Source organism: Poecile atricapillus, chromosome 11 (assembly GCF_030490865.1).
Source record: "Poecile atricapillus isolate bPoeAtr1 chromosome 11, bPoeAtr1.hap1, whole genome shotgun sequence".
NCBI lineage: Eukaryota > Metazoa > Chordata > Aves > Passeriformes > Paridae > Poecile > Poecile atricapillus.
In genome coordinates this window covers 16,440,326-16,453,229 of record NC_081259.1, presented here as the reverse complement: position 1 = coordinate 16,453,229, position 12,904 = coordinate 16,440,326, and the positions used below count along the sequence as shown (strand labels likewise).

Below are 12,904 nucleotides of genomic sequence, written 5' to 3'. Positions count from 1 at the left end.
CTTTGTTTTAGGGTGTTGTTGGAGGTGTGACAGGCATCATCACTAAACCAGTAGAAGGTAAGCACAAAGTCCTTAAGTGGTTTCTCAATACTTTGCAATTTATTTCGTAGTATTAAGAAATATCCATTCAAGTATGGTGATGCTAAGATATAGCAAGATTTTTATATTTCTTATTCAAATGTGAATTTGCATGATGATTTCCTCAAATATCTTTATACCTGTTATTGGCTTTATCACCTTTTTAAACCTTTATATGAGTTAAGAAGGTGTTGTCATTGTGATGTATTTTGTTAGGCCTACTGTAGTACCCAATTTATTTTCTGAAACCAGAATAAAGATAGTAAAAATAATGAAGTAAAAATCACCAGCTGAAAAAGTTTTTTGGGACTCCAAAGGTCAGAGAACTCTTAAAAATCAAATTTTGTTTTATGCCTGAAGTCAGCATTTGTTCCTGTTACTTCATGAAAATGATAGATGATGAAAAATATCCAGGTTAAAATGCCTCTTATTGATCTTCAAGTGGCAGTGATTTGAGTGTTGGGAGTCAATTGTAACTGTGTGGTATTTTATAGCTTTTGTGTGGTACTTTGATATGTAGTCCTTGTCTCTTGGGTGGGTGACCACACCTGCTTTCTGAACAGGTTTGGTTCTTCCATAGTTGTATATCACCAGAACAACGTAATTTGGAGACAGAAATAGTTGACTTCGATAGATACTTGTACATCTTAGCATTTTCAGAATATTTTGTTCTTACTATCAACCTATAAAAAATTAATCTATTGGCCTATAGTCCAGACTGAAAGTGTGAGAACGAGAATCTTGATAGCATCTCAGTTCTGGGCCCTTCAGAGTCTGGTGAGGTATTAAGTGACCAGCGATGTATCTGAGCAGATCAGGAAGCAGTGGGTGACTTTCCACAGGCAGCTCTTTGTACAACAGGACTCTGTGCAATCAATGGCTGTGGCCTGTTTCCAATAGAAAACAGTTCCTCTCTAGCAGTAATACTTTAATTCTCTGGTTAAGTAGGTCATGAAAACATTTATTTTTCTGTTTGTTTTTTTTAAAGGGGCTAAAAAAGAAGGTGCAGCTGGATTCTTTAAAGGAATTGGAAAGGGGCTTGTAGGAGTGGTAGCCCGCCCGACGGGAGGCATTGTAGATATGGCAAGCAGTACCTTCCAGGGAATTCAAAGGTATGGTGCAAGAGGAAGTCTTGAAGTACTCCCTCTGTGTTGGATTCCAGGTGGTAAACTGCTCCAGTAGTGCCACACAATTATTTGTTAAATACAAAAAACAGAATAGTATGTGAAGTTGAGAAATGTCCAGTAGCCTGTAACAAATATATTTGATGATGATGAGGAAATTGCTGCTTTGGAGAACATGTTGCAGTGTTGTAGTTCAGGTGGACAGTAACTAATCCATTTATTCTTTTTGCTCCTTCCCCTGAGGAGAAATGTCAGTTAAATTTACTGTGAAAAATAGACCACTGAAATTTTCAGAGTAAAACTTCCCAGTCTGAAATTTGGTTAGCAGTGCACATCAGGGGCTCCTTGTGTTCTAATGGGATGTTTGGGTAGTGTGTTAATAAACTTGAGAACCCTTAGTAAATTATCTGCATTTGGGCATAAACTTCTCCAGCTTATTCTGTAGCTGTTTAATTGGCTAGTGCCACTTTTGATTTGTTATTAGCAGTGTGTCTTTATATCTGCAGGGTACCCAGGATGTCTAAGTGGGATGTGTGGCAAGTGAAAGGGTGACTTCTTAAAGATGTATTGGTGAAACTCAGGACTGTATTAAGTTTACCAGAATAATGTTGTGCTGTGTGTGGCAGGGTGGCAGAATCAACTGAAGAAGTGTCAAATCTCCGTCCCCCACGCCTCATCCGTGAAGATGGCATCATCCGGCCCTACAACAGGGTGGAAGCTGAGGGATATGATTTATTTGAGGTATGTTTTGCATTCTAAACACTGTTGAAATTCTCTAACCTGCAGGGTTCCATGAAGGATTAAGTTACAATGAATCTGTAGCAGTAATTATCTGAAGTAAAAATTTGCCCCAGCCTATTTCATAAAGCAAGCCTGGATAGCAGGGAAGGCCCAGTGCTTGGAGTAAGCTGAATGCAAAATGGAACCTGCCACATGGCTGGTTTATGGTCTTCTCTGTTTTATGTTCTGTAGTCACTTCTCATGCTCTGGAAGGAGGTAGTAGGATTAAGAATTATTAAGATTAAGATTTAAATATGTGAAGAAACCCCCATTTTTATAATTCCAAATTTTTATAGACTAAGCAGCTAAGCAATAAACCTTGAATTGTTTGGTTGTATCAGCAGTTCAAAAAACTGCATGAATTTTCAAAATACTGCTGTTTGGTTTTTCCTTATGTTGTTCATATAGCAATCTGTCATAGCTATAGGCACTGTGTGGACATTTAGCCTGCTTTCTCATGTGGATATGCCTAATATATGGAAGATGAACAGCATGAGTTTTCAAGTTGTTGATAGTCAGAATCTGGTTAATTTGTATTTCAGGCTTTGTGTTCTTAATACTTACCTTTAAATGCTTATTCTGTTGCTAAAAAGTTAGAGTAAAATAACTGTCTACATTAACATTTTAAGACAAAATTTTGGATGTTTACTACTTGCTTGTATATGGTCTTTTAATTCTTATTCCCTGTTCTATTTCTAACATTTCTTTTCTTTCTCCTTCTCTCCTGGCATGCAGCAAGAACTGGAATAATGGAGTAAACATTTTCCATATTTCTTGCCTGTTTCTGTCATGGTTTTTCATCTGCCTTCAGTATTTAGATAAAGGGCATGATTGCATTTACTGTGTCCTCTCCCCTTCTTCTCTATCTTTTCTGTGTAGAAATTGAATAAATCAGTCTTTCATGTTGTCCAGGCCCAGAAAACAAACTTGAATAACCATCTTCAGTAAGATTAAATGATTGAGTCAGATGGGAGAGACAGGGAGGGTTTGTTTTCTGTATAATTATTTCTCTGAGGATGCTTAGCTCCTTATGAATGGCAACAAAGGAAGGCACTTGGAAAAAAGAATCACAGTAGGTTAGGTCTTGAATTTATTTATTTATTGGTGCTCTCCTAGAGTTAGGGCTGTGGACTGAGGGGCAGAGCAACATCTTGAACAAAATTTGAAATACTGATAGTGAATGGAATTTACTTCTGGGAAAATGCTTGTAATTTCATGACCTAGAAGTATGGATTTCATTGAAATGCTGAGAAAACATGTACTTTTGTTTTCTGTACTATGCCATGGGCCTGTCAGCTCCACATCTGCTGACCCACTATGCCTTCAAGTTCCTACTGCTGGTTCTTTATGAACTTTGCTCAGTTAAAAAATACAGCTAGCTTAGTTGACTCTGGTTTTTATTCACAGAATTCCAGGGTTTTGCTCTTCAACATAAAATAAGTATAAACTTTCAGCTGTTAACAGGAGTTTACACATACACATGTATAAATAAGAATATATGTATTTCTATAGAAAGCAATGCCACAAATTTCATTACTAATACAGCATCTTAGAAATTAGCAAGCTACGCTTAACAAGCTGTTGTCAGAGCAAATTTTTTGCCTATCATATGGGAAAAAATGTTGAACAGAAACATCTTTGTTGGTAATGCCTTTTAGAATGTAATGGTCAATTTAAAATTATTTTTTTAAAAATAGTGATTTTTTTTAAAGGATTAAATTAAATTAAGTTGTGATATTCTAAGCAGGCCAAATTTTTCTTCTTGAGTTTTTTTTGTTTGGTGTTTTTTTTTTTTTTTTACAATGTTTTTTACATCTAGCAAAAAGGAAAAGGTAGCACAATCGACAGAGAAAATTTGATATTATGCAGTTCCTCCACATCTAGTATTTGTATTCTCCTTAAAAGGTGTATATGGGAACTGGACACAAAACAAGAATGAATTCTCTCTACAGTTCACTAAATGTGGTTTGTTTCTTTCAAGAAATCACTTAATGGGATACAGAAGAGTTTAATTAACTGTTCTTGATTTTTGTGCTAGAGGTCAGTGTTGGGAAGGCTTTGTTTTCCAATGAAAGTTAGCAAGCAAAGTAAAGCAAAACAGGACAATGTCTTTACATGAAATTGGATATTTAATGAAAAAGATGAGTCAGAAAGTCAGTTCTATGTGCATTTACAAATTTAATCACAATAGGTACAAGAGGTGTTTATTTCTGGATCCACTTTTGATCCTGTGTTACAAGTAGTTTAATCAGAGCCCACACCTTCTCATCTACTTTAACTACGTTTAATGCATATGTCCCTTTAAAATAAATATAGGCTCACAGTCTGGAAACCTTGTAAGGTTACCTTATGGAACAGATGCCTCAATAGTATCTGGTGATTGGATGGAAAAATGTTTTACCTAATTACTTTTGTGTGAAATGTGGGCATTAGAGCTTGTCTTAGAGGAGCAAACATGTAGGTTTTAAAAGAAAAGGTACTTTTTCCACTGGAAAGTGGGGGTTTTGTTGCAAACTGAGGCCCATAGCCAGGTGGAGTAAATCAGTTCAGTTGTGTAAACTCGTTAATGCAGGTCCTTGTCCCAGAAATGCTGGATCTAATGTATGTGGGCTGTGTAGGGATGTGCTCAGTCAATTCAAAATGTAGGCAGCCAGCTCTGCCATGGTGCAGGCTGTACCTCAGTGCTGGGAGTGAGGCTGAGTAGTACACCATGTGTTTAACAAAACATCAATGCACAGTGGAGCTGGAGCACTCCAAGGACAAATAGGGCAGCTCTAGGAGAACTGTTTCCCAAGGAATCATTTCTCAAGTGTTTTAATCATGGTCTGAGGGGTGTTGGAGTTGAGGTTTGGTGGGAGCTTTGCCCTGTGCTCGCCGGGCTGTGCCCAGTGAGGGGCTGCTGCTTACCCAGCTCCTCAGGGCTGCCATGATGGCACTCATTTAATTATTCAGTGCCAGTGGCATCACTCTTTTCCACATCCCAGTTAAAGCATGGAGCTTTATCAAGAATGCAGATCACCTTATCAACAGAGTCAGGGTGGTGAGACAGTGTTGTGTGGCAGAGCATAGACTATACTGGAAACTGCAGATTCTATTTCTGCTTGACTCAATGTTCTGCTGTGTGAATTTGCATTGGTTCTTTCATTTCCGTGTAAAATAAGAACAAGTTAACTTCTTCAAAGTGCTCTAGTATGCTCATAAAAATAACAGCTTTTATAAAGATGTCAAAATTTTACATCTGTGTGTGCAGATCATGGGATAATTTACATCAAGTGCAACCCCCTTTTTACCTAATGCAACCACCATTGTGCTGGCATCTATCAGTATTGAGAATAGCTCTGAGAAATACTCTGTCTTCTAGGCACAGGCCTCAGTGGGAACTCTTGCTTTGGTAACATATTGCATGTAACATCTGAAAACACTACTGGGATTGTTTCTGAAGTTATGAGAAACAGGCTTTCTCTCTGAAGCTTAGAGTTTGAATAGAGAAACATGCTTATGAATAAATCTATTTAAATATTTGGCATGTCTAAGTTCTTCATATTCAACAAAAGGATTCAGAATATGGATTGCAGCCTTTGAATTACAGTCTTCACATGGTGATGGGTTTTCTATTCCTTCAATTTTTTACTTGTTTTTGAAGGAGCTAAGGTTCAGGTATAAAATGTGAGTTCATGTTTTCATTTTAGTCATATGCTGCTGTGTTTCTTCTAATGTTTTGAAGAGACTTTGAAATGAGCAGTCTTTCTGGCATCTTTGTTTCCTTTCATGTACATTGTACAGTTTCAGAAATTTTTAAGATAGTCAGAAAGGGATATTTTTTTTAGAAGATGTTGGTTGACCCTATGGTTTTGGTTGCTGAAAAATACTAGATTAAAATGTATTTCAAAATGTAACATCACTGGAGAGCAAGTCCAGGAAAACATGATGCTGTTGATTTCAGCTCTTGAATATTCATCCACTTTTGAGATTAAAGGATTTTTTGGAGCCGGTTGTGATGTATGATGATGCTTTAAGATATTTGTTGAACTTTTGAATATATGAAAATAAAATGCAAATATAAAAAAAGAGTCAAACCTTCTTTTAATTGATTCTTATGTAAGCTGATCTTTCAATTTTGGTTACTTAAACTGCAGAGTTAAACCTGTTAATCACAGGCAGCTTTGGAGTCAAGTGGAACCACTATTGTCATCTCGTGGGTTTTTTGGGTCCATCTAAGGAAATAAAAAAGAAATTGCTATTTAAAAGAAATAACTAAAAGACATACATGAATTTTTAGTCCTTCCTCTTTAGGTTATTACTAGTTTGTCAGAAACTTGAGGAATGAGAACTTGAGGAATTTACTGTTATTGGGGCTAAATTCCACAGTAACAGCTGTAAAATGAACTGAAAGTCATCTTATTTTTCTCTGAAGAACATCAAACCAGTTTTGGGGCACCCATTTGTGAAAGGTTGATTTGAAGTGCATTCATTCTGCATCCAGGCACTCTTCCTTTTGTTTCCCCATGTTTCTGCACAGGAACTGCCCATTTTCCCTTAAAACACATTGTATCATAAAAAAGGTGCTTGTATTGACCTGGAGGGTTCAAAGCTAATATGCATTGACTTTATACTTATATAATTGTCTTGCTAATTTTTGCTAATTAAACATTTTTTATAAATGTTGTTTTTAAAGACTTACTGCATATTAGGAAAACCAGTAGTTGTCACAGGTTTATTCTCACACCCACTTTGAGGCTGGGTTCCCATTGGTAGCACATCATTAATTTCATGCTTTTATCTTTTTCTGCATGATGTTTTGATGTGTATTCCTTTCCCACAAATACATTCAGGTATCACTCTGTGTCTTGCTGCCTTTAATCCAGTGTTACTGGGAGCTTGACGTGGGGCTGACTGTGAGCCTGTCTTCTGTGCTGCTCTGTGTTGTTGATGGAATATTGTAATCCTGACATGCTTAGTCAAAGAGTACGTATGGAATGTGAAATCTGAAAAAAAAACATCAATTAATAATTGCCAAAAAAAAAAATCCTAGGAGCACTTCAGTACTTTATTTCAAAACTTCTGTATTTTAGGTTGTCACTTGAGTTGTAGTTGTCTAATCAAAATGTGATGAGTAATTTAATCTGCACTTTCATACACCTTCGTATTTTGGGTATTGATTAGTCATATGTACTCAGTGCTTCAGGTGCCTGATCTTGAGGTGCATTGAGAATTTGTAAATTGATAATTTCTTTCTGAGGATCTGAGTCATGTACCTTGTAAAGATACATGACCTTTGCAGGCTTTTCACTCTTGAATGAAGCCTGCAGCATGGAGTGTAGCAGAATGAGCACTATAAAACAATTACTAGCACAGAAAGGAAATCAAAGCTGAGGAAATAGTCTGATACAGCAGTGTCAGTGTTCTACCTTTGAGTGGAACAGATTAGATTTCTCAGTGACTCAGCTTCAGGACTGAGACCACTGTGAGAACCTGGCTTTAAAGAACTAACAATGAGGTAACTTTTCAGAAGGCTTTTGAATTCAAGACACCAATTTGATTTGTGGTTTTTGGTGTTTTGTTGGGTTTTTTTGTTTGGATTTTTTGTTTTGGGTTTTTTGTTTTGGTTTGGTTTTTTTTGTTTGTTTGTTTTTATACATTCCCAGAATTATATTCTGCTTCTGTTTCAGAAGTTACACATCAGAAAGTTGGAAAAAGAGGTGTATCGTTACCACTGTGCAATTCCAAGAGGCAGAAGAGCAAACCTGATTGTTACCAACAGGTATTAAATTTTAAATGCTTTCTGAGGGCTTGACATGATTTCAGCTTGGGGATTAGACATCTGGCTACGTCTAAACTGATTGCTGTTCTCTGCCTATCTATTTTCCTTCTCTATTTTCTTTTTGATTTTTAAAATATTTTATTTTGATTCCTTAATGTAAAATGTAATTTAGTTGTGATGTCAGTGCTGGATACTAATTTGGGAAGACAGTTTACTCTGAGACCACTGACGTTTTCATCATAGTGGAGGGAAATTGATTTTTTTTTCCTCTTTGTTTTTGCTTTTTAAAATGAGCTTGTTATAAGTGTTAGCAGTAAGCTATCAGTTTGATAGTACATGTTTAAAATATTGTTAATTAAAGAATATTCTAAATGAAGTCTTAAGTCTTTGTATCAGCATGAAAATTATTATTTAACTCATCTGACAAGTTTCAGAATTCTAAGATGTTGGCAGTCCTGAGTCTGAGGACTCAAAACTTTCTAAATATGTTTAGATAATGAAAAGGATTATGATTTCCACATTCCACAGGTCACCAGTTTGTACCTTGCCTGAATGTGTGAGAGAAGCTCATCCATAATAACACCATGGAGATATCTCAGTGTGTTTTTTTAATAATGACCAGCACTCCTCAGAATTCAGGCTGCAGATGGACAAGATTTCAAGGCACTGACAAAGGCCATGAATGATAATTGGGCAATTCAGTTGTTTGCAGCCTTAGACAAATGTGCACTTTTCTCCTAATCCCAGTTCTTGGCCAGCTCATGGTGTGTGATGTCTTAGATCACCTATGACTTTTAAAGACTGAGTGATTGTCTCAGAATGTATTAAGGAAATATGGGTCCACTGTGACTGAGTGGATACTTTTAATATGCATTAAAAATGCCTTCTTAAACAAATGTTTTCATTTTGTTTAGTTTTTCTAGCAAAGTTCTAGTCCCAGGGAGAAATTTAATAAGAACTTGTTTTTTTTTACAGGAGAGTGATATATGTGAAAGAAGTGGAAATCTTAGGCCATTTAACAACAGAGTGGGATTACTTATTTGAAGAATTCACGCGTTATCCCTCCTATGAAGCAAATATTTTAAAAATTACTGTTTTGGTAAGAAAAGCATGTCAATTTTCTTCTGTTAATACTCACTAGAGGTCCATACATGCTTTTAACTTATTTATGGTCCTAACTGCTAACTTAGGGGCCATGTGACGTGATTTACTGAAAGTTTCTTGAAATTATGATAGCTGGGTTGGACAGAGACCATGTTGAAATCTAACCTGAAGTTGGCATTCAAACCATTTAAGTCTGAGATTCTGCATTCTTGTTTTGTGAGTCATCTGAATTACATTTTTGTTCCCCTCTGCAGCAGGATCAGAAGATGTTCCAAAGAAAGGACAGTACAGGTCATGAATGTGTAAAGACAGTTCAGCTTCAGGATGAAGCTACAGCAAGGGTATATATATTTATTTATTTTTTTTTATCTTCTTTTCTTATAATATTGTTAGCAGTTGTTGAAACTCGGCATGTAAAAAAGATAGTAAGACTTGTTAGAGAATAGGCTGCTGTGCCTGAGGACCATTTACCATAGTTTTGCATTGAAAAATTTGTTTTACCAGGAGAATGATGAGACCAGATAGTCCAAAGCATTAAAGAGAGTTTATGCAATAATAATTTAACGTTGAAGTCACATAGTCTTAGGGCTTGTGTGTTAAAGCTCATTAAAGGAAAAGAATTCCAATATCTAAAGTAGTAGGTTGTATTAAATTCCCTATAGTCTGTAGGATTCCACATACCTCCTCATTATTTCAAGATCACCTAAGCCAGTACAAGTGGACCTTGTATCAAAAGGGTTACTTGGATTCCTCCCTCCCCACATGTGTTTTCTCTACCATTTATCTCCAAGTGTTTGTTCCTGTTGGTACTGGGGAGGCTGGGGTATTTTGTGAGCCTTCCTCCTGTGGATTGTTGGATCTTGAAGGTAATTTGCCTGAGGTGATCTATCAATTTGGATAAATTCCAGGGCACTTAAAGAATAGAAAAATTTTCCTAGGAAACCATGTGTGTTACTGTAGTGTTGTATCAGGTGATGAGAGAGGAGGTGTTCTCCCTGATACCAAATGTGAAATCAATTAGATCCACAGTGTCTTGGAAGCATTGAAATTGTAGCTCCAGTAAATGGCAAGTCAGCAGATGGAACCAGAATCAGGGCCAAATTGCTGCTATTAAATTGATTGATCCTCCTAAAAGAATAGGTTAGGCTGGGGAGGAAAGAATTGCTGTAATTTTGAGGCACTTTATATACTGCAAGAGTCTATCTTAGTTCTTTACTGTGTCTTGCCTAAAACAGTTCCTTCAGCTTTCTCTTACAACATGTTGTTCAAATCACTCTGGGAATTAAGTAATTTAAATTCTTTTAGTTTGTGTATCTTAATGGCATGGCTAAAGCTGGAGCATTACACAAAACACATAGGTCACACTAGAAGGATGCTTCCTTGCATTTAATTACCTTTTTTGGTATTATTTCCTAACTGCACTTTCCTTTGGTAATGTTTATGCTGGTATCTATACGTTAAAATCTGATTTTTCTGCTCTCAAGTGCAACACTTCCTACCCATTTACTTTTTGTGGATTTCTGTTTCATCAGCTGAATATCGTGCATGTGAATCAGGAGCTAAGAATCTGACTTAGACCAGCCTGTGTGTGTGGGTGGGTTTACATGTTTGTTGTATTAATTATGTTGTAGTAACATCTTATGGAAGGCAAGTGCTACCTGCTTTAATTGTTTTTTGCTTTCACTGTGTTGTTTTACAGAGGGTTTGTTGTGCCATTCAGGAAGCCCAGACAACACGAAAACAAGAGAAGCTGGTAAAGAGAGCATCCTTGCAGTTGAGGAAACCTTAAATGCTGTCTTGATAATGATAGGATTTGTTGGGTTTGACATTTGGTATGCAATTCTCCCTAAAATTGATTAGAAGCAACATGGAAACATTGGGGAAAAAGTAAAGATGAAATATCTGAAGTCTTCTTTCAAAGTTAACAGCCATTTACATTTTAGTATTAGAAGTTATACATCTTTTGGAAACAATAGATTTCTAACATGTGCATTTCAGTTTAAAAATTACAATTTTTGATAAATTGTTTCCCCACTCTGAAATTTTATTTTCTGCCTTTTTAAATGTCAGAAATTCTAAAATGAAGTTATCTTATTTGCACTGTAAGGTTCTTAGTTTACAGACTGGTGGTAGTAGTTGTGGTTCTGGTGTTTTTTCAGATGAAGTACTTTTGTTCATGATTGGAACAAATTAAAAACTATTTTAGACAACATTCAACATTCTCCATTACTGTACACAATTTAGCTAATATTATTTCATCTCTGAGATATTAGTATTAAAAAATACTGCATTGAAGAAATGTAAATATGAGTGTATATGAAAGAAATAGGCTATTGTCTGGAAATGTTTACTTTGGAATGTTGTCACATTATAAATGAAAATTTGCACTTTAAAAATGGAAAATAATATTCACCTGTCATTTGCCTGTTTATGGTTTTGGTTGTGTCACTGTAGCCTAAAGAATTTTCTAGGAGGAACAGCACACTGGGTTTAGAATTGTTTGTCTAAAACATAAATCTAAGAAATTAGGTGTCCATATTTCAGTGTATAGTTACTCCACTGGAAGAATGCCATCTTAATCAGTTAAAACTCACTTCTAATGCAATGTTTGTGTTGCAGTTTCTCTTCCTGAAGGCTGTTAGCATTCAGTTTAACACAACATTTAAACACAAAGTGTATGTCTGGTATGAATACTCCCATGAAGTTCCTTGAGACAACTTCCTTTCCTAACATCAGGCACATCCATAGGTAACTGAGTCAAGAGCTGTATGAGCAAACAGATTTGAGTTCAGTGATCAGTGAGCTGAGAGTTTTTGCTGTCAGTCTTTGGCTATCAGGTAAGAAAATCAGTGTCCTTGTGAAAACTCATGAAAATTTGACCTTTCCAATTTCCTTTTCTTGGAAAGAATAATTTCTATTTCTTACTTCTATTTTGTGTTAGATAATAGCTGTAGATACAAACTTGGTGAACTAAAATGACAATGTTTTTCTACAGATCCATACAGTGCACCAGGCCTTGATTTTTAAACTCTACACTTAAGGTCTGGTGCATTGTATAAATGCACTCCTAACATGTACCTGTGAGGTCACCAAAGTTGGAAAGCTTAAGACATTTGAAAGCAAGCTGCCAAACATAGAACTTGTAGAGAGCATTGCACACGTATTTTATTGTTGTTGTATGCACATGGCTATTAATCCACTTTGCTGCATGGGAAAAAATGTGGTACAGCCTTTAATTCTGTGCCATCGCCTGTTTTCTAGAAAGCTCTGCTCAAACAATAAATAAATTAGCTGTCCAGATTGTATGTATATCAAGTTCATGTTTTAAAAAAAGGCAATAAATTTTTATATGCAAGTATTTGTACTATGATTTAAAGTTTTGTTGTTTCTCAAGTGCATAATGTGCTTTGGTTTGCCTCATGTCACTGACACTGTGTGAAAACAATTGGAGTACCAAGGTACTGCAAAAGAGCAGTTTTTGCATCTTGTTTTCTGACATTTAGGGACAGTTGTATGTGTACTGCCTCTTAATTCACACTTGAAAACAGTTGTTACATTAGTCTACTTGGTGCATATTCAGACAGTATCATGTGCCTGTTTTTAGGTGAATTGGAGTTAAAACAGTTCTGAAGACACCTTTCTGACTCCAGTCTTCTGCTTGATTCCCTTATACACTTCCTCATGTTTTTGGTAAACTTTCTGGTTTGAATTGTAAAGAGTAGATATTTCATTTTCTCACTTTATATGTGATTAAGTTCAACGAAGAAACTTCCTATTTAAAATAGTCTGAAGAAGCAGTAGTTTTTATTTTGGAATGCACATCTTTGCTGTTTGGGTTGCTAGCTGAATTTGAACTGGTAGATGACCTCCAGCTGGAGTGATGAATGACCTTCCTTACCACTTGGATCAAGAAGACATGAGAGAGGAATTCCATTTCTTGCTTAAAAGAAGATGAATATTTGGGATGAATAGGTTTCCAATTGTTTCTAGTATTCCATTCTACTTTACCGTGTCTCCTCCTGTCTCTGTTTTTAAAGTGCCCTTTGGCATAGCTGCA

The 12,904-nt window shown here is 36.1% G+C and overlaps 1 protein-coding gene across 1 annotated transcript in view; it reads left to right on the top strand.

The window, feature by feature from the left end:
• VPS13C (vacuolar protein sorting 13 homolog C) overlaps positions 1–12,682 on the top strand; it is a 73,402-nt gene extending 60,720 nt beyond the window's left edge. The window contains exons 77-83 of the mRNA XM_058846840.1: positions 12–57; positions 1,067–1,190; positions 1,829–1,943; positions 7,652–7,743; positions 8,719–8,842; positions 9,102–9,188; positions 10,547–12,682. Coding sequence (XP_058702823.1) covers positions 12–57; positions 1,067–1,190; positions 1,829–1,943; positions 7,652–7,743; positions 8,719–8,842; positions 9,102–9,188; positions 10,547–10,636 — 678 coding nt within the window. The 3' untranslated portion in view covers positions 10,637–12,682. The remainder of the gene's footprint in view (positions 1–11; positions 58–1,066; positions 1,191–1,828; positions 1,944–7,651; positions 7,744–8,718; positions 8,843–9,101; positions 9,189–10,546) is intronic.
• Positions 12,683–12,904: the final 222 nt, after the last annotated feature.